At 40.6% G+C, this 19,706-nt stretch overlaps 2 protein-coding genes across 9 annotated transcripts in view; one reads left to right on the forward strand and one right to left on the reverse strand.

Annotated features, from left to right (window-relative positions):
* The window catches only part of JADE1 (jade family PHD finger 1), a 169,177-nt gene extending 164,597 nt beyond the window's left edge, over window positions 1–4,580 (reverse strand). For 3 of the 8 annotated variants that reach the window (XM_083571186.1, XM_083571189.1, XM_083571188.1), the window contains exons 1-2: window positions 3,480–3,919; window positions 606–637 (exon numbers count right to left, since the gene is read on the reverse strand). The gene's annotated coding sequence lies outside the window, so the exon portion shown is untranslated. The other 5 variants (XM_083571182.1, XM_083571183.1, XM_083571178.1 and 2 more) reach the window with 5 other exon arrangements.
* On the forward strand, window positions 4,116–14,462 carry PGRMC2 (progesterone receptor membrane component 2; the record flags this gene model as incomplete). Its single annotated transcript, XM_083571958.1, has 3 exons — window positions 4,116–4,488; window positions 11,375–11,530; window positions 12,545–14,462. 3 exons carry the CDS (start codon window positions 4,116–4,118, stop codon window positions 12,640–12,642), a joined length of 627 nt encoding a protein of 208 aa, XP_083428084.1. The 3' UTR covers window positions 12,643–14,462.
* Window positions 14,463–19,706: the final 5,244 nt, after the last annotated feature.

Below are 19,706 nucleotides of genomic sequence, written 5' to 3' on the forward strand. Positions count from 1 at the left end.
GTATGCTGGTGGTAGTTTGCCCCCACAACCAACCTAACTTATGTTCTGTTCCAGTTAAAGCCCCCCAGCCAACCCCAAGAGTAGCCCCACACAGAGCACATTACAGTGATTCAACCATTAAGTTACCAGTGCATGGAAAACTGCAATCGTTAACCCGATCCAATAATAACCATAGTCAATTTACCGACCAAAGTTGGTAACTGGTATTCCTAGCCATCAAAGACATCTGTGCCTCCAGTGATAGTTGGATCCAGGAGCACCCTCAAACTATGTACTTGCTCCTTCAACGATAGTGTGACCCCATCCATCTAATTTATTCCAGGAATGCTTACAGCTCCATTACCACAATATTGCAGCTTACAAGCAATATTTCAGATTACAGACTCTTGGCCTCATCTCAGAATCCCTTGCCCCGAAGGTTTTTGGCCTCTTCTCCACGTTCATAGTTATAAATAATCCCAATCCTATTGGATTTCAATACCAGTATTTTTTAACAAATCTATCTGGAAAAGACCTAAAAATTTCAAGGAAAGCCTTTCATGCAAATACACAGGTGAAGGACAGGCTGCCCTTCTTAAGGAATTTGAAAGTATTCAAATTCTTACCTTGCCTTGTAGATATATATAAAGAGCACCAGCTGAAAAACAATAATTGGTGGGTATTAAAATCATTACAACTCAAACTGAGGTGGCAAATAAATGGGGAAATGGACAAGGTCCACATAAAAGTGATTGGGTGAACAGTGTGGAATATGTAGTAATATACAACACCATTTACACATTTAGTTCAGATTAGAGAAGGTAAGGAATGGGATGCTCACAAAAGGGATTTTGCTTTAAATCAGATTTGTTAATTTTTGTAAAGACTGCTATCAACAGAGTATAGCTACTGTATATATTTTACATTTTGAGGTAAACTGAAAATAATTGTATTATTTATGACAGCATTATTGTTATCATTATTTTTCTTAACTGTAACTGAGGATTTTGTTATAAAAAGGAGGTGCCCTCTGTCAGATATTGTAAATGCATTAAAAGCAATGGGTTAGAGATGTAATGATAAAATTGCAGAACTATCCAGTCCTTAAATGACATATGTTAAAATGGACAGCACCAATCCCAAATCCATTTGCACCAGTATAGTACTGATGCTGTTGTAGAGAAGAGAACCTGTTGCAGCCAAGCAACAGGATTGTACTGGCACAGGGCTAGGGGCAGTGCTATATCAATGTAATCAGTCATACATCAGCAGAATCCCATGTCAAGAATCACAAAAAATTGATAGACTGAGAAATGGTTTTGGCATGAAAGGAATTAAGAAGTGGCCAGTCTGTCCTCAAAGCCAGGTTTGGATCCATTCCTTGCACCAGCATCATGAGAATAAAGTGGAGCTACACTTGTTTGGTAAGGGAACCTATCTGATACTTTGAGATGAATGAAATGGGACTATACCACTCTCCCATGTCTTTATATTAGCAACAGAAATTACCTTTCTGGGACAGATGTAGGAAAATTTATCACTAGGTGGCCTTCCTGCCTGCACCATACTATCATCTAGCACCTTTTTTCTTTAAAAAAAGTTTAGGGATACTCTCATTTTCCTATTCATATTGAATTACTACCCCTCAATGAGGCCAAACTTAGATTCACAAAATATTTAGGGGTATGCGTATCCCTGCATCCCCACAGGAAAAAAAGCACTGCTATCATCTACTTGTATATAATTTTATTCTCCGCTTAGGGATAACATAAGGATTCTTAATTCACCTACATTTGTATATATCAACCTAAATAGATGTTTCTTCATTACTGTACAATTACAGTACCATTTATACTTATGATGAATCTGTGTATTGGTAATTGATACCTGGCCAATTACCGGTACTATTCTCACTTGTGTGTGTTCTGCTTATGGCAACTATATATTCTCTACTAAGAGCAGGAAAAAACCTCATTCAAAACGTTAAGGAATTTACAGCACCTCTCTGAAATTTCCATGCATTTATATTTATCTATATAATCATTTTTGTCCAAATAAATTGCAAATGGCATTAAACTAGGAATGGATTGTACATATTCAGAACCCCAAGGAAATCCAAATAAGCCACACCCATCCCTTCTTCCCTGTACTCTGAATATGGTATTCACTGATAAAATACATTGTCCAATGAAACTCCTGTTCTGTTCTGGGTGGATTGAAAAAGGAATTCCTTCTATTGTAGTTTCAGTTTTAAAAACCCATTATATTTGCTTAAGCACAGTCTGCTTTAAAATAGCATGGATTAATATGCTCAACAGGAAGTTGGAAAGACAAGGTCAGATGTGGAAGTCTGTTATTGTTTAGCTTAAATCCCAAAACATTTACTTGGAAGTAATTTTCATTGGTTTCAGTAGAACCTACTTTTGAGTAAACCTATTTTGGACTGCGGCTTGACTCCTTGTAGTAAGCACATTTCAACCATTATGGCTCTGTGTGGAGCACTGCCATATGAAAGTGTTTTTCTAGAATATTAGCCCTGGTGTGTTTTCCACAGCTCGGAGCTGTGGTACCCTCCAACAATTTCCATAATCCCTGAACTATGGCCATGCTAGATGGGGATTAAAAGAGATGCAGTTCAGTAACATCGGATGTATTTCTGCAATATATTAATTCTGACCCCACCTGCTACAGACATAAACATCCTTCTTATATCACTTCTTTTTAGGGGAGTGGTGTATACATCTGTTTACCCATGTGCACACACGTTTGTACACAGGGGGGCTATCCTTACTGTATGCCAGTAATATCCATAGAGGGCTGGCAACAAGTGTGAGGTAGTCCTAGATAGAGGTTGGTCAAGAATCTTAGAATTAGCTTAATAGGATGCCCCTTTCCATGACCAACAAGAGAAACTGTTTTCAGCAAGCACTTACAGAAGGCCTCTGGAGCTTGTGACCAATGCTTTGGAGTGGGGAGGTGTTAAAATAGGAAATCCTGCTTTCTCATGGTCATGATGTGGTGTGCAAAGCATGTCCTGTGGGTACTAGGAAATTGGCATGGTTTGTTCATTTATACAGCAGTCATATAACTGCAACTCACAAAGCAAACCAAAAACGGTAGAATACAGTGTTAAAGAATAAAAACTGGGAATTAAAATTGAATTAAAAAAACCCGAAGCACAATTAAAAGAAAATACCGTAGCGAAGAAATGTGGATTTCGGTGAAGGATATTTTTGGGGGGAGGGGTTGCTTATTTTAAAAAGAAGCCCATTAGGGAAAGGGTTTATGCAGCCACTATGTATTAAAAACAGCCTGCTGGGTCAGTCCAACCGCCCTTTTAGTCCCTGAGCCCGTTCTCACAACGGCTACCCCAATGCCTGTGAGGAAGCCCGCGAAAACGAGCCCTCTCTCCAGCAGCTGGGACGATACAGAGATTCTGCCTCCTTCAGCCAGCATTTCCCTCAGGGCGAGTGTTAACAAGTCTGTGGGGTAGGGCCTACCTGATTTTTCATTTTATTTGCACAGAGCGCCCCGTGTTCTTAGGTGTAATATACCACTGACAACTCATGACGACGCTCATGCATCTTCGCCATTGTGAAGGCAAAAGAAATTGAAAAAACGCCTTGAGGGAGCCTCTCGGAGATAAGCAGCGCCTCACCGCCCTGATTTTACAATCGATAAGGGAAAGGGCGGGGGAGCACAGAAGCATGTTTATGGCGTCGACGAGCCCCCTTCTCTCTCTCCCCCCTCAAAAAGAATATTCTAGTCCAGCGCCCGCAACGCGCGCGAGGCATTCCTCCGTCGGCACCACGTGAGCGCCAAGAATTTATGAGGGCGAAGGCTCGCTCGCGCGCGGACGCCACACGCGCGCACACACATTCTCTCTCTCTCTCTCCAACCAACCCCTCCCAGGAGAAGATTCCCCTAAGGTGGAAATCTGCCGTTGGGTAGCCGCGTGCGCCTCTTTCTCATTCGTTCTGCTGGGCGCGAGCTAGCGTGGGTGACGTGTCCTTACCAGTGACCAATTGGAGCCCGGGCGAGGCAGAGTCAGACGGCGCCCCGCCTGCGCCTCCCCGCCTCCCTCCCCCGTCGCGGGGCGGAGCGGTTCCTCTCAGGCAGGCGCTGGCTGGGCAGTGATGGCGGACGATGGGGATGGGAAGCTAAGGACTGAACAAGGAGGCGGGGGCGGCAGCGGCAGCAGCAGCCCGGAGGAGACGGCCGCCGGCAGCTGGCTCGGGGGGAGCGGCGGCCTCGACATGCTGCTGAGCTTGGCGCTGCTGGCGATCGTGGCGCTCGCGGCCTATCGGCTCTACAGGCGCTGGGGCAAGAGGAGCGGAGTGGGGGGCGCGGCGCAGCAGGGCCTGGTCGACTCCTTGCCCCGCATGAAGCGGCGGGACTTCACGCTGGAGCAGCTGCGCGAGTACGACGGCGCGCGCGCGGCGCGCATCCTCCTGGCTGTCAACGGCAAAGTCTTCGACGTGACCAAAGGCAGCAAGTTCTACGGGCCCGGTGAGGGGGACGGAGGGAAGGGGGAAAGGGGGCTAGCGGGGGAGGGGGCGGCATACATGCCTCCTGGGTGAGCGACGGTGGGACAAAGGCCTGGAAGGCGGGAGAAACGCCCTCGCCCCAAGTAGCAGGTGTAAGTATGTAAGTGGGAGTGGGGAAAAGGCCCGCTTTACCCACCCACATGGGTAGGTGGAGAAAGAAGATATAGCAGGTTCCAGACCAGGCTGGTTTCCCCAGCCTTTTTTGGGGGCGGGGGGAGGTTCCAGGGCACGTTTGGAGGCAGGAAAGTGCCACGGGCACCACAAAATACCCATTTCGCAGAAGGAAAGCTGGTGATCTCCTCTGAACTCTCCCTTCCAAAACAAAAGGTAAACACACACACCCCAAATAAAATACAGACAAGGAAGCAGACAGCATCTACACAGAAACAAGTAGCCCACATCCAACCAAACAGAAGAATGCAAAATTTAAAATAAATATTTTTAAAAATATGGCAAACATGAGGAATTATTTATGGGCATGCCATGGTGCCCACAAATACAGTCTTGGGCACCTAAACTTCATTCCTAGTCTTGTTCACACATCTGCTTTACTTTCAGACATTTAGTCCCTTTTGAATGCATATTTGCCCTGGAGTGAACAAGCTGTCTTCAGCATATTTGCTTCCCAGATTTTCAGAAATCCTGAGGCTGACTTGTTTCCTTTCCCTACACATGTAATTCTCTGGATTTTGATTAACTAACTTGAAATAGTTCCAGCCTTTTACAATGTGAGTTGGAATCCAGGTTCATTTTATTAAGGTTTGGATATTTTCTCTTTCTGCAAGTCTCTCAGCAATTGCAATGATAATTGGGCTGCAGTCTTACACATAGTTACAACAGAATAAAGTTTATAATAAGTTGACGTGGAGCTGTGGACTTAATCTTATACTGGTCCTAACCATGTACAGATAAAGGCTTATTGATTCATATCTGCGCAAAGTTCTTGGCAGCTGGAATAAAATTTGTCTTGCTTCTGATTAGATTTTGCCTAATATATATCAAAGGAGGCGGGAGATTGGCAATATATAATCCAGTTCTTAGTATGTTTACTTGCAAGTAAGTCCTTCTAAGTAGCAGGTTTAATAATTAAACACTATTTTATTTAATAGGCTCACAATGATCTTTTCTGAAGTATATAGTAGGTAGTGAAGGAAAAGTAGGGCAATTTTTTTAAAAAAAATCATTATACATAGAAAGTTAATAGTTAGAATAGATATTTCTGCAGTTGTTTATTTTTAAACCTGCAACCTGGTTAAAGAAATTTACAAATTATAAGACTTTGGGGCTGCATTTTTTTAATAAAAAAAATTGCGCAACCAGTGGGGCATCTTTGGCCCTCCAGATGTTGTTGGACTTCAGTTCCCATCTGGCGGGGAACAATATCTGGAGGTTCATATATTCCCCATCCCTGCTGTACTCACTTGCCTGGGGGTCAGCCACATTGAAACTCTAATTGCCTTGGTTCTGTGTACACACAGATGTGCACACTGTAAGTGAGTTTGTATATAGTTAAAAACTTTTCCAAACACAAAGCATAGACAATGTACACATAGGTTGTAGTAAGCATGCTAGAAGAGGCATTCTTCTGTGTAAAAGAATTGCGAATACCTCTAAAAATAGTGTTGCAATCTGTTTTGAAGGTAATTTTAAAAGATCTGTCCATTAATCATGATATTTTTAATTCATTAAAGACCTTAATTAAGTGGTTAAACTTGGTGGCACTGTTTATATAAATATCTTGCTGACAACTTACGCACTGCAAATGTGCAACTTGTGCTGGTGAAGTAAAACAGTGGTAATGTAGGTACAAATAGATAACATGCCATTTGGGCTACTAAACCTTCCTCCCTGAATACTGGAGTCAGTTGTGAGAATTCGATGCTGGAATAGGGGTCTATTGTGTCTTGCATTGTGCTGAGCATTGAAACTAATCTTTTCCAGCTCTCTCTGCAGGCTATATTCTGGCCCCAATATGCTAACTATCAAGTAGGTATCTTGACATTTTCACTATCACACAATACAGCAGTCCAAATCACAGTGATCCCACAACTGGAGAAATGAATCTCATTTCCCCAGCATCAATATGTTTTGATATTTAATAACAAAAAAGTACTATTAGAAAACTAATTCTTAAACTATTATAACTACTTAAAGAATAAGCAATATGTGTATCTGTTGTGTTGTAAACCTTCCTGGAAAGTACCTTGGAAGACTCCTACAGAAGATCGTCAGCCTTGTAACATGGATGGGTCACTAAATGAATTATGAATAAAGGAGACATCTTTTATAAGAATATGCTTGTCCATCTAACACTGAAAGAAGTGGTGGCTTATAAACTTGAGGTTAGAATATGTGACTTCAGCAAATCAAATGATTCTGAGTCCAAAGCACAATAGAGACTGGTAAGCACTCCATGTTGATGGAGATTTTATTTCTTATATTTTGCCCTTCTCATGAGAGTACAGGGTGGCTAAAGGGTAGAGTAAAGTAAAAGCAAAGGGTACAGTAAAGTAAAAGCACACTACAAAGTATAGCAGTCAAGTCAGCACTAAATTAGAGAAATACCGTATAAATTATTCCGCTCTTACTAAACCCCAAAGGCCTGTTGGAACAAACGGGTATTTGGTTGCCCTCTGTGGGGAACAGTCTGAGTGTGGTAGGGAGAGGGTTCCACAGTCAGGGCAAGACCATTGAGAAGGCCCTGTCTTGTGTAGCAATCCTCTAGGTCAAATTCACTGAGGGTACACTGCAAGCTAGGCTTTCCCTGCAGATCTCAAAACAGGTTTGCTGATACTGGGGAAGGCATTCCTGCAAGTACTTGAGTTCTAACCCATTTTTGAATGCTATTATCTTATTGAATTGGACCTGGTAGGCTAGCACAATTCTTTCATGTTCTGTGCCATTTACCATTTCTTGCTGCCCTGTACAACAACTGGACAGTAGCACTCTGTGGCAGCTGCAGCTTCTAGATCATCTTTAAGGAAACACCCATGTAGATTGTGTTGCGTTAGTTCAATCAGGAGCTGTCGATGAGTGGTGACAACTGCAACTAGGTCATCCTGATCCAAGAACAGCTCTAATTGGCCAACTAGCTGGAGCTGGCACTCCTATTGGTAGAGACCATATCCAGGTATACCCCCCAAAAAACCCTATGCACCTGTTATTTTAGGAGGAATGCTACTAACAGGCTACTAGTTCTGAGACATGAGAATCACCTACTCGCAACACATCCAGCTTAAGAGTATTAATAGAACACAATAAGCCAAACTTAGGCATTTCTCAACCTCCTCATTTCTGTAAAAGTCATACTTATGCTTTTGAAGTCCATAGATGGCAAAATGTTTAGCTTTGTCTAGAATTTGCCTTTTTCATGGAATTGAAAACCTCCCTGAATTAACACTTCAGTAGCATAACAATAAATATGTGATAGTCTGTGTTGTTCAGCTGCCCAGGTGATTTCTTTTTTTGTAACTGCTATGATATCAGAATAGATTTGGGTGAGGGGTTTATGAACAATACGAACAGCTGTCCCATGGAACTATGTTGTCATTGCAAAAAATGACAAATTTGAGGTGAAAATTTTACTATTATTGTTGGATACCAATTTCTTTGGTAATCTTAACTGTTACATAGTGAAGCATTATTATGCTTTAAAATTTACAAATTACAGTATTTGTTAGGACAACAAATATAACCTGCCCTGGGATCATTAATCTGATGAACAGAGGCCTAGACTTTGATTACTTATTTCAAAGTAATCAAAAAAACAAAAGCAAACTAATGTCCCAGTTGATATATCTACCATTGCTTGACAGCAAACAATAAAATTGTGAGCCCTTCTCTTCTCTGCCTTTCATCAACATACCCATTTTGGCTAGTTCCACACATGTTAATAGACACTCCTAAACAGATGGAGAATTGGTGTATTTCCGGTTTCTAGCGCATACTAGGGATTCTAAGTACAATCATATCTAATGTGACTAATAAAGGGTATGTATGTATGTATGTATGTATGTATGTATTTAGCCACTCGTCATCCCTAGATCTCAGGGTGGTTCACAAGATAAAAATGCAATATAGTAACCACAAAATGTATAATAAAAACAAAAAGAAGCCATGCAGTTTGAGATACTATTCTCCAGGTTTCCTAGGTTTAAGATATTATGCTGTCCCCAGGGAGGCTTGCCTGGCACCTTCATTTCATCTCTTTAGGCACTAAGCAAAACCACTCTTCACCCAAGGCCTTTGGCTAAAAACAACTACAATACAACCTTTTTTAACTGTGTGGAGGGGTATTGCTTTTGTTTGTTACTATGTTATGTATTGTTGTGTCTTTATATTGTAAACCACTCTGATCCTCAGATGAAGGGTGATATAGAAATTTAATAATTAATAAAATTTAAAAGACTTTACATGTACAAAAGGTGACTACTATATTGGGGTTTTTTCCTTTTGAGTCTACAGTCAGGGGGGGCGGTTAGTGATCCTTTTAATAACTTGAAACACTGCTGGAATGTATGGAACTGAGGAGGAAAATTGTAAGGAGACTTGGAACAAAGTACAATTCAAATCTTCAGCCTATGATTATGGGAATGATTATAGGTAATTCATTAATGGCATTTGGACCTATTAAAACTACACATGATTAGCAGACCCATATCATCAAAGTGCTGGAGAGATGGTGATGAGATTGGATGCTACTGCTGTGTGGTGGATGTGTAAGATAGTTGAAAACTGCTGGAAGTTAGATTTTCATTATATTTTAAACAGACCTCTCTTAATTCAAAATTGGCTTTATTTACCATTTTTCAGAACAACCCAGATTGCATTATTTACAGGACATTTGTAAGCCTTGCCATGCTCATAAAATTTGTGATATCTGTGGGAAATTATATTCAAACATAACTATGCACAAGCAGTAGTTAGTGCATGAAGGGGTAAAGAACAACAGGGTTGTATTGCTGGATAGACTCAGGTAAGTCACACCCCCTCTCCTCCAGATCTCTCTCTCTCTCTCTCTCTCGCTCTCTCTCTCTGCATCATGTAAGTAAGCCATAAAAAAGGATTTCATCTGTGCTTTGTGGGAGTTGCTTTGTGGGAGTTCCACTGTGCAAGTGGAAGTTCTTACATGGGACATCTTTGTTGAATGAAACCTTCAGTGTCTGTGTTGGTGTACTGATTTATCATTGCAGTTGTTTTTTGAGAATATAGGTAGCTTCTTGGTATAGTTGTGTTTTTGTACTATAAACTATGACTGTTAATAAAAATTTATCTCTCTTCACATTAAACTAGAGTTCTGTTCATTTTCTTTCTAAAATTCGGGTTTGTTTAACCCAAAAGTATAATAGAAAAATGGTTTTTTTCCCAAGCATAGCAAGGTAAAACCATATGCTTAAACACTTTTAAGTGCATGGTTGTGAAAAACACTAATGAATTTAAGCCTTAGGATATGTATTTTATCTGAAATCCTAGTATTGCAATGTGGAAAAAAGTTTTAGAAAGTCATTTTTGTGGTTGTAAGCTGTTCTAAACTATTTTTGTTATATTTTAAATTGTTGTAACCTACTCTAGATTACATATGTTCTACCATGTGATCTTGTAACTTGAATTCCTGTGCCTTTTTAAAAAAGTCATTTAGTAATTTTCTGGATGTTATGTAATCTTAAGATTCAAGTTACCGTATTTTTCGTCCCATAGGACGCTCCGTCCCATAGGACGCACCTAGTTTTTTGGGGGGGAAATAAAGGGAAAAAATTTTTCCTTTATTTCTCCCCCAAAAGCAGGTCGGGGAAACCTAACCAGGTCGAGGAACAGCGGGATGGTGGCGCTGCGCCTCCCTGCTGTCCCCTGAGCTTGTGGGGCTGGCCGATGTCTGCCCGGCGTGAGGGGCGCTCTGCTTCAGGGCGCCCCGCCCACCGGGCGGCAGGCTGCTATCTGCAGCGTGGGGAGCCCTGCGGGGAACTCCTGCAGGGCTCCCCACGCTGCGGATGCCTGTCCGGCGCGCGGGGCGCTCTGCTTCAGGGCGCCCCGCCCGCCGGGTGGCAGGCTGCTATCTGCAGCGTGGGGAGCCCTGCTGGCACCGACCTCTCTCACTCTCCACGCTTCAGCGAAAGCCTGCATTCGCCCCATAGGACGCACCCAGATTTCCCCCTCATTTTTGGAGGGGGGGAAAGTGCGTCCTGTAGGGCGAAAAATACGGTAAGCTATTTCCAAAGGTCAGGTTGATAAAGTTAGTTGTGTTGCCAAGTTCCATTACAGCAATTTTTAAAGACTGCCAATGTCCCTAGGTACCAAGAAAAAGATTTTACGCTTCTTTAAATGTTTTGTGGCTTTGTTATAAATATATCCAGTTTCTTTAACCAAATTCTGTTCTGCCATTCATGTATCATATAGCCTATATAGTCTTTGAGTTAGTGACCTCCTTTGTTAGCTTGGACATTTCACTTCATTTGAACAGCATTTTGTAGAGGAAAGTTCATGTTTGTGGATCATTCAGCTTCTGTGTTAGCCAATGCTCTGCCCAAGAAAGGATAAACTTATATTTTGCAGTCCTGAGTAGAGACAATCACGCACTTTAAAGATGTTTGCACTCAGCCACTGTGTGACTAGCATTTGTCATGTATTTTAAAAAAGAAAATATTAAAATTGGGACAAAGGAGGCAAAGCAGTTTGAGCTACTGAATAAGCTTGTTTGTTCAAGCTCAAATTTATTAAACTGTGTTCAGTTAGCTCTGATGTTTGGCAACAATTAATCAGGGGTAGGGGATTATGAGAACACATCAATGTTATTCTGAAAGGATAATGCAAGTGAATGACTGAATACATGGGTCTGTTTTTTCTATTTTCAGAGGGTCCTTATGGAATATTTGCTGGCAGAGATGCCTCAAGGGGACTGGCAACTTTCTGTCTAGATAAAGATGCGCTTAGAGATGAATATGATGACTTATCAGACTTAAATGCTGTGCAAATGGAAAGCGTTAGAGAATGGGAAATGCAATTTAAAGGTAATGTTTAAATTAGGATATTCCTTTAAATCAAATGGAAAGTGAGTACTTGTAAAGGTGTTTCTCAATTATTTTGCAGAAATTGATATTTACTAAATTGCTAGTGAAAATGTCATGGTTCAGCTTATGTAAATATTCATTTAATATGCATAAGTATAGTGTATCTGTGTGGAAGGGGAGGTAAGAGACACCTTAATAGGTCTCCATGGCTGGGCACAACAGGACCACTCCCTTCCTCACAGTAGTGAAAATACTGGATCAGATGGGGATCAGGAGGATGTGGAGGCAGTTGGTTCTAAGTCTTAGTATACAGTTGCCTCTTGTTAATTCTGCTGCCACAAGCAAGATAAAAAATTGTGCTGGCTAGGATTGATGGGAGTTGTCATCCAGAGCATCTGGAGGACACCAGATTAGGGAAGGTTAGGATACCTAGTGCTTCTGTAAACATCAGCATTAGTCAAAGTACCTCTTGTGGGGGAAGGAGCTACTGCTGTGCGGGGAGTGATCACAGGGGTTCTTCCAGAATTCCAAAATCACTATCTCATGAGTTGCTTGTGTACCCTTCAGGGACTGCAGTACATTCTCATCATTGTAGAGACATTCTTGCATGGATGTTTAGTCCTTGACTGTCAACAGTCAACAGGGGAGGGTGGTGGTGGCAGAGGCAAAAGCTACTGCTCTCTGTAAGTTCACTTAACCTCTGACACTTGTTGCTGTTTGGTGAATGTGGGTGGACAAGTAAGTTTTCTGCCCATGGTGACAGCTGTCAAGAAGGCCATTTTTATTGCAGAAACACTAACCTTTCCATTGTGGGCGTGTTATTTCCAGTATACCAGGATGTTTTTCAGGTAGGAGAAAGCTAAAAGAACAGCTTAGGTGTGTCTGATAACACCTTTAATCATGGATACGAACTAAAAAAGTTAAATTAATGGGTTGAGAGATAGACCAATGTTTATATAGATGTTTAATGTCATGTTATAACTTTTGATTATGATACCTACATGTCTTTTTCAGAAAAATATGACTATGTAGGTAGACTGCTAAAGCCAGGAGAGGAACCATCAGAATATACAGATGAGGAAGATACCAAGGATCACACTAAACAGGAATAAACATTGTAAATCACCAAAGTCAGGGACCTTTGGAACTGCAATCTCTTACTCCCCATCACAGAATGCCCTGTATCCTTGGGTACAGTTCATCTGCTGCAGAAAACGACTTGATAGGTTTTGTACAAGAACATCATTACCCTCTCAACAAAAAATTGATTACTAGGCATTATTTGTGCTGCCAAACATAGTTTTTGTTGCAGTTTAACTGTAATGTCTGGAAAGGCTTCAGAAATGAAATGGGTGCAGGGATTTAAAATGCAAAGAAAACTATTCTTTTTAGCATGTTGAAGCCTATGAACAGTTTGTTATTTACAAGCTTAAGCATTTCATATGCCATTTTCTACTTCTCTTGACGCTAAATGGAAAACCTAGTTAAGGAATCCCAAGTAAATTTGGCTGCTGAAACATAATAAAATGAAAATACTCAAACTAGTTTGTGGGCCATTGGTTTCCATGGCAGAAAACTACTTCAGATCTCTGCAGATTAAAGGGTTTCAAATAGACTCTCCTGGAGGATAAAGGAAAATTTTATCTGCAGAAGGTATCATCTGAAGCGTCTATGATTTTCCTTCCCCCTCAATCAAATCGGAATAATTGTGCCTTATTTCAACTTAGAGACTTGAATTGTTTTAAGGGAAAACCCCAAATGTGACCTGAGTCACTAAAAGCAGCATTGAGGACTGAAGTTAGAACATTCGGGTGACTGGAAAACATTGATGTCATTCTGTATATAGAATGTAAAGGAATACTCAGTGTTACTGCCATATATATATATATATGTTAATATACATAAACTTAATTAGCAGTGTAATGGCCAAATGCACTCCCCTTTTGCTTTTTAAATAAACAAGCCCACCTCTTCCCTAAATTTAAGGAGCCTAGCCTCATATCTATGAGAAATGAGGGATGTGCATGGATGTGGGTGCTCATGTGCAAGAAATGGAGGGATGGTTCCTGCAGATACTGTAAATATGAATACAATTTTAATAAAGCATGTAAAATACCAAATGTGCTGTCAGACTTTATGTAGATGCTATTAAGCTAGTATCGGTGGCCAGGACTCGTGTGTATGAGTAAAAGAAGAAATATTGGAGATATTAAATATTTTTGCACTGCTATTAAATAAAGCTTTACCCAGCTCATTTTTACTTAGTCATCACACTTAATTCACAACAGAGATGTGACATTCAGGTACAGTTTAGATGAATGAGAGCAAACAGGTGGCATATAACAGTGGAGCATATCTGTATGTAGACATGCTTTGGCTATTACTTTTCATTGAAGGTTGTCATTCCTTTTTCTTGGCATATTACAAACACAGCTTGTTTTTATCAATGTGGCAGGTAAAGAAAAAAAACTAACTTTTTCTTGAATGCATTTCCTGTAAATTAGTCAATAAAGTAGCATTAAGCTGCCATCAACGACCAACAAGGAAAATCATGCCATGCAGTAAGACAGCCATGTGTCGTGCATGAAGAAAACCGAGCTGTGATCTTCAAGCTATGTGATATAGTGTGTTTAACAAACAGCATCCTCCTCCTATCCAAAATGACCACACAGTTCTGGACCATGCTCAGGTTGGCTTGTGAGTAGAATGTTCTTATGGTGTCAATAGGAAGATTTTCTATCTGCTGCCCCATTTTTTTAAAATGTGAACATGCTGTTGTCCTTTAATTTGAAAATAAGCCTCCACTGATGAGCCACAGTTACAACTCTTCCACTCCAAAAATGTATTCCATAATTGAAATAATGCAGTCTGTTTTGAGAAATGAACAATTTGTGTTCCTACTTTTTTTTAAATAAAGTGTTCTGTAGATACATTGTTAGTGTGCTGTGTTTGTCATTTTACATTCAGGGAAGCTATTGGAAGGGGAGTAAAATGTTGGACTTAACATAATTTCCCTTTCTATAGTGGATGGAGGGTATCCTCAAATCAATTGGTGTTCCCATTCCAGTAGGGGAGGGCTATGTTAATCAGACTTGTAATTGTCATCCTGCATGAGAGAGTGTCTCCCTAAGTTTAGGGATATAACAGCAACAATCTGAACAATTTAGAAATTGCAACCCTTAAAAGCAAAAATAACAGACAAGGAAACATGTAAGGCATCTCTGTCCTTAAACAGCACCAGCAGAGAGCCAAAGACTTTCCCTTGACATTCCTAGCAGCAATAATCACTCCAAGTAGAATACCTTCGATCTACTGTAGAAGAGGAACTTCCCACAGTAAGTCCAACATTGTTTTCCTATGGTAGAGGGTCAGATTGGATGTTCAAAAACTGCACCCATCCATAGTAGGGTTTTTCACTGTGGCTCCCACCTTAAGCTGAGACCACCTCTGAAGACACCTTGGAAAGAACCATTTAGTTCACAATGACACACAACACTGATGATCGTATGACTGCCCTACAGTTGTCCGGAGGATTGATACTGAACTATGGTGGTATTTGCACTTCACATGGAGTGAGCAGTGGTCCTTTCAGGCAAGAGTGGATGCTTTGTAACACAGAAATGCAAGCTTTTTTCACCATTCTAGTAAAGCTTTAAAGACTTTCCTCCCACCACTACCAAAAATTCAACATCCTTAGTACACCTACATTGTATATTAATGGTCCATCAAGTGTCTGGTGCCATTTCTTCTTTGGAGGTAGCTGAGATGGCTCTGGGCCAAACCCAAGCCCTCATGAGCCTTATGACAGGGCAGATCTGAGCATCTTAACACCTGATCTCAGGAGTATTGCCCTCTTTCAGAATTATGACAGCAGAGAAGCTCCATGAGGGGAGCATCCACTATGGGTATCTTGGATTCTCCAAGGAGTTCACTGAAATGTAGGGCTGTCCACCCCCTGCCCATCTAGAAAACATTGCAGCTTTGGGGTTCACTGTCCTTTTAATCTGCCTCATCAACTCCCCCAACTTAAAGGGAAGCGGGGTGTGTGTGTGGCAGAAATAGGCAAATGGAAAAGTTTGGCAAAACTCGGCTAATGCCCTAACCACTGAAGCTCAGCAGGACAGAAACTGCAGGAGGCCCTCTCCAACACAGGATGGCAGTTAAAAGCAATTTCCACAGCCCTATTACAGTATGGAAGGACCAACCCATTTGACAATACCCTCCACTGTAGGAAAATTAAATTTTCCTGCTTCGATGCAGAAAATTAGCAAGAGCATCTGCTTGCACTTCCAACAAATCCTTATACAAAGTATGATGGACATTTAGGTTTAAAGCTCTACTTCGATGGCTTTCATAAAGGACACAGGAATGGTTGGAGACCATTGTCACATTGTGTTCTTCCTCCGCTCAAGTCATGAGTTCCTTCTCCAGGGTGCTTGAAAGGTGGCAATAAATCAGAGTTGGAAGGGGACCTGAGGATCATCTTGTCCAATATGCAGCTGTCCCATGCATCGAATCTGCAACCTTGGCATTATCAGCACCATGCTCTAACCAACTGAGCTATCCAGTGAGAGGGCTTTTTCAGTTGTGTCCCATCCTCCCCACTCCGCCCCCAAGTGTATGGAATACTTTCTCCAGTGAGGACTGCTTCGCGGAGACACACGGACATCTTTTTGGCACCAGGTTAAGACTTCCCTTTTCTTCGCAAGCATTTGGTGGAATGTGACCCAGCTCTGTGAAGGCTTTGTTAGTGTTGCTGCATTTTGGAGTTTTTCAGTTGGTTTCTGTGGAGGCAGCTGGGGTTATATGATTTGTGTGTTGCATTGATGGTCGTTTTTAATTCTGTATGCTTTGAAAATTGCTAAATGTATAGTGTTGGGCAGCTAACAAAACATAACCTGCAGCTTAATAGTCTCCTGTGTAGGGTGTAGCTCCCATCTATTCAAGCAACCATTTTAAATGAACAGGATTTGTCTGTTTCAGCAACAGAGCCAAGTTACTGAACAAGATGCCTATTGATGGTGTTCACATATAAAACCTCCTATGCAGGATGAAAAAAGGTGAAGCAGCACCTTCCTCAGTACAAGCCCGTTCATATCCTAAGATCTTCCTGGCACCCCAATGCTAGATGTCCATTATGTGGTGATGAGGGAAAAGGCCATATCTGTGGTGGCCCCCCATTTGTGGTATGTCCTTCCTCCCCTTAGAAATATTAGTCCCAAATATACTTCTATAATTCCAAAACCACATAAAGAACTTTATGTCTAGGCATTTGGAGGATGTAGGAGTATTTATTGCTGTCTGCTTTGCATATTTGAGGTTTTTTAGTTTTAATTCTGTTTTTTGGCCACTCTCATTGTTAAATTGATAGTTTTCATTTTTAAGTTATACCTGTAATTTGTGCATTATAGCAACTACCTTCTGAGGTCTATTACGAGAAGCAGGCTGTAAGTATATCTAATGTATGATCGCACCTCTAGCAAAAACATAGACATATCCTCAAAAACCCAAGGTCTTCATCAGAGACTATGTCTATTCAACCCAACAGAAATAAATTAGAAGCATTTTCTAAATCTGTTTTATGACACAGATTAGTATTTCCCCACACAATCAGCTGCTAGTGATTTTAGTAACCTTTGCCTTCCATGGCTTGTCACTATTTTACAAAGACATGCACTTAAAAACAAAACACTCTGCTTGCCAAAGAAGAAAGAAATGCCCTACTGCCCATTTTATTTCTGAGGAACCATAAAGCAAGGTTTGGGGAGGGCGTTTCCAGCCAACCTGTTATTTGTGGCAAGTCGCTTTGGTCATGATTTCTTTTGTGGGAAAGTGACATACAAATAAAACAAATGACTGGTGTAAATTAGCTTGTCTCTGATGCAGTTAATGTTCTCTTAAAAACAGCATTGCACTTAAAAACTCACCTGGTATAACCACAGGCATATGGAATTGAACTCTGTCCCTCCTCTCAGCAGACAGTAAGCAGGCTTTGAGGAAGGAAGCGTCCTCCTTTTGCCCAGCACAAAAATGCACTCTGCTTCTGCAGGAGGGAGTGTTCTGTCCTTCTTCTAGCAGCTGATAGCAATTTTTCTTTCTTTTAGGATTGCAGCTTTAGAGAGCTTATTTGCAAGGCTGTCTTATGTGATCCAGTAACAAACAAGGCAAGAAAATACTACTCCCTCTCCATCAGTAAGATTCCCACCCAATCACTTGCTCATATGCACTTGCTGTGCTACTCCTGAACTACAAACATTCAAAGGCATTTTTAAAGACTCCAGAGTATTTGATTGATTGCAAATAAAGAACATATTAAATCATGAAACTGCATTTTCAAACAATCATAAAAAAAACTTTCATCTCCATACTTATACTACTAAGGTGAGATAAGTAAATAGCCATTTCTTGGGGAACTGCTTTGTTTAAAGGACAGGTGTACTGTTTGGTTTTGTGATGTTATCAGGAAACAGACCATGATGAGTATTACTTTCCAAGAAGAGGGAGGGGGTGAACTTTGTAGGACTACCTTGCACATAATTTGCTGCATGAATGTTCAGAAATGTTGTTTTTCCAGCCTACCCTTTCTAATGGTGGGGCTTGTACTACCAGCAGCAGTTTATTATTTCTTTCACAGAGGCAGCCTAATAGGTTATGCTATCTCTGGGGGGACAGGTTTGCAGACTAGAGGAATTATTTAATCAATTATTTTTTTAAAGAGCCTTTCTCCAGTTTAGATTAGTGAATCAACTACCTAGACAAAGACTGTTTCAATGTCTTGGAAGGTGAATACCTTTTAATGTTCTCAGGTTGTTTAAATTAAAATTTGATCTCTTTTCTAGGCTGGTTTTTTTTTTAGCCCTTCTTAATAGTTGATTGCTTCTTGTATATTTCTATTTTTCCCCACTAGTTTTATTCTATTTTGAAATTATATAAGCCAATCTAGGAATCTGATCAAAAGATGAGGTATAAAACATTTAACAACAAAATTGGCCAGCAACAAAGTATTGCAGTTTGAATGCAGGGAACACAGTATTTCCTCAGCTAATATCTGATGCAAGAAAACCTTGTTTGAATCCATCCCAAGAGACTTGATTCCTTGGCAATGAGCCCCACAGTCCCCAAATTAAAACCTTAAAAATAAAACTTGTGTAGAAAGGATTAACACCCCCCCTTTCTATTCCCATCAACTATTTGGGTAAAATGATTGACCTTTTGCATTGACCTTTTGCTACCCAACAAGCAACAGTTTTTTATGACTCAAGGAGGATTCAAATAGTAGAGACAAGCAACCTAAAACAACCATGCAATTCATGTGGTAAATGTCCTCTGTACCCCTGCTCATTTAAACATCTCTCTCTATGCATCAAGGCAGCATTTGCTAAGCATTTTGATTATTAAATATATTTTTCATGAACTAGCCTAACACATTTTTATGAACTATTTTTTTCCATAAACTTAAATCTGCATAATATCACCTGAGTTTCCTTGTCACAAACACTAGAATTTTGGAACATAGTGCACGAACAGCCGTATCAACAGGTGATATAGGTGGTCTGCACGAACAGATCCATCAAGATCCATTCAGATCCATTCAGCGCTTTATCCTTGTATAACAAACCCTTGTTTATCCCAGGCAGGATAAGGATCAGCAAGAGCCTAGTCAGCTGCTATATGTACAGAGTTGGTGGACAGAAGTTGTGCAAACCAGTTTTAGAGAACAAAAGCACAACACACCTCTTTCTTTACAATCAAAATCACAGTTAATCAACTGGAAATAAAAGTCAAAAGTTAATAGTCAAGAACAACTTGCAGGAAAAATATTCAGGTGAAGTTTATCAGCTATACAATACCAAGTACCATAAGCTTGGAACAAAGCCCATATATTTTTGCCAGTGTCTATAGTGTGTTCCATTATGCAAAAGCAACACTCCAAATTCTCCTATATTTGCAACATTGTTTACCTCATCACCACCAGTACCTGCTAAAATCATGTGAATTAAGAAGGTAAATTAAGACTTTTCATAACTTAAAATTTGGCCGGAAAAGAAAAGCCCCTAGTCATGCTTAGTTCCACTCACTGCTGCAACAAGCTCTAGACATGCCAGTTTAACTAATAGCAACACAACACTATTACTACACAAGTTTAAAGAAGAAGATTGCTTAAGAACCACACACT

The sequence above is a fragment of the Podarcis filfolensis genome, assembly GCF_964270895.1.
Source record: "Podarcis filfolensis genome assembly, chromosome: 9".
Classification (NCBI taxonomy): domain Eukaryota; kingdom Metazoa; phylum Chordata; class Lepidosauria; order Squamata; family Lacertidae; genus Podarcis; species Podarcis filfolensis.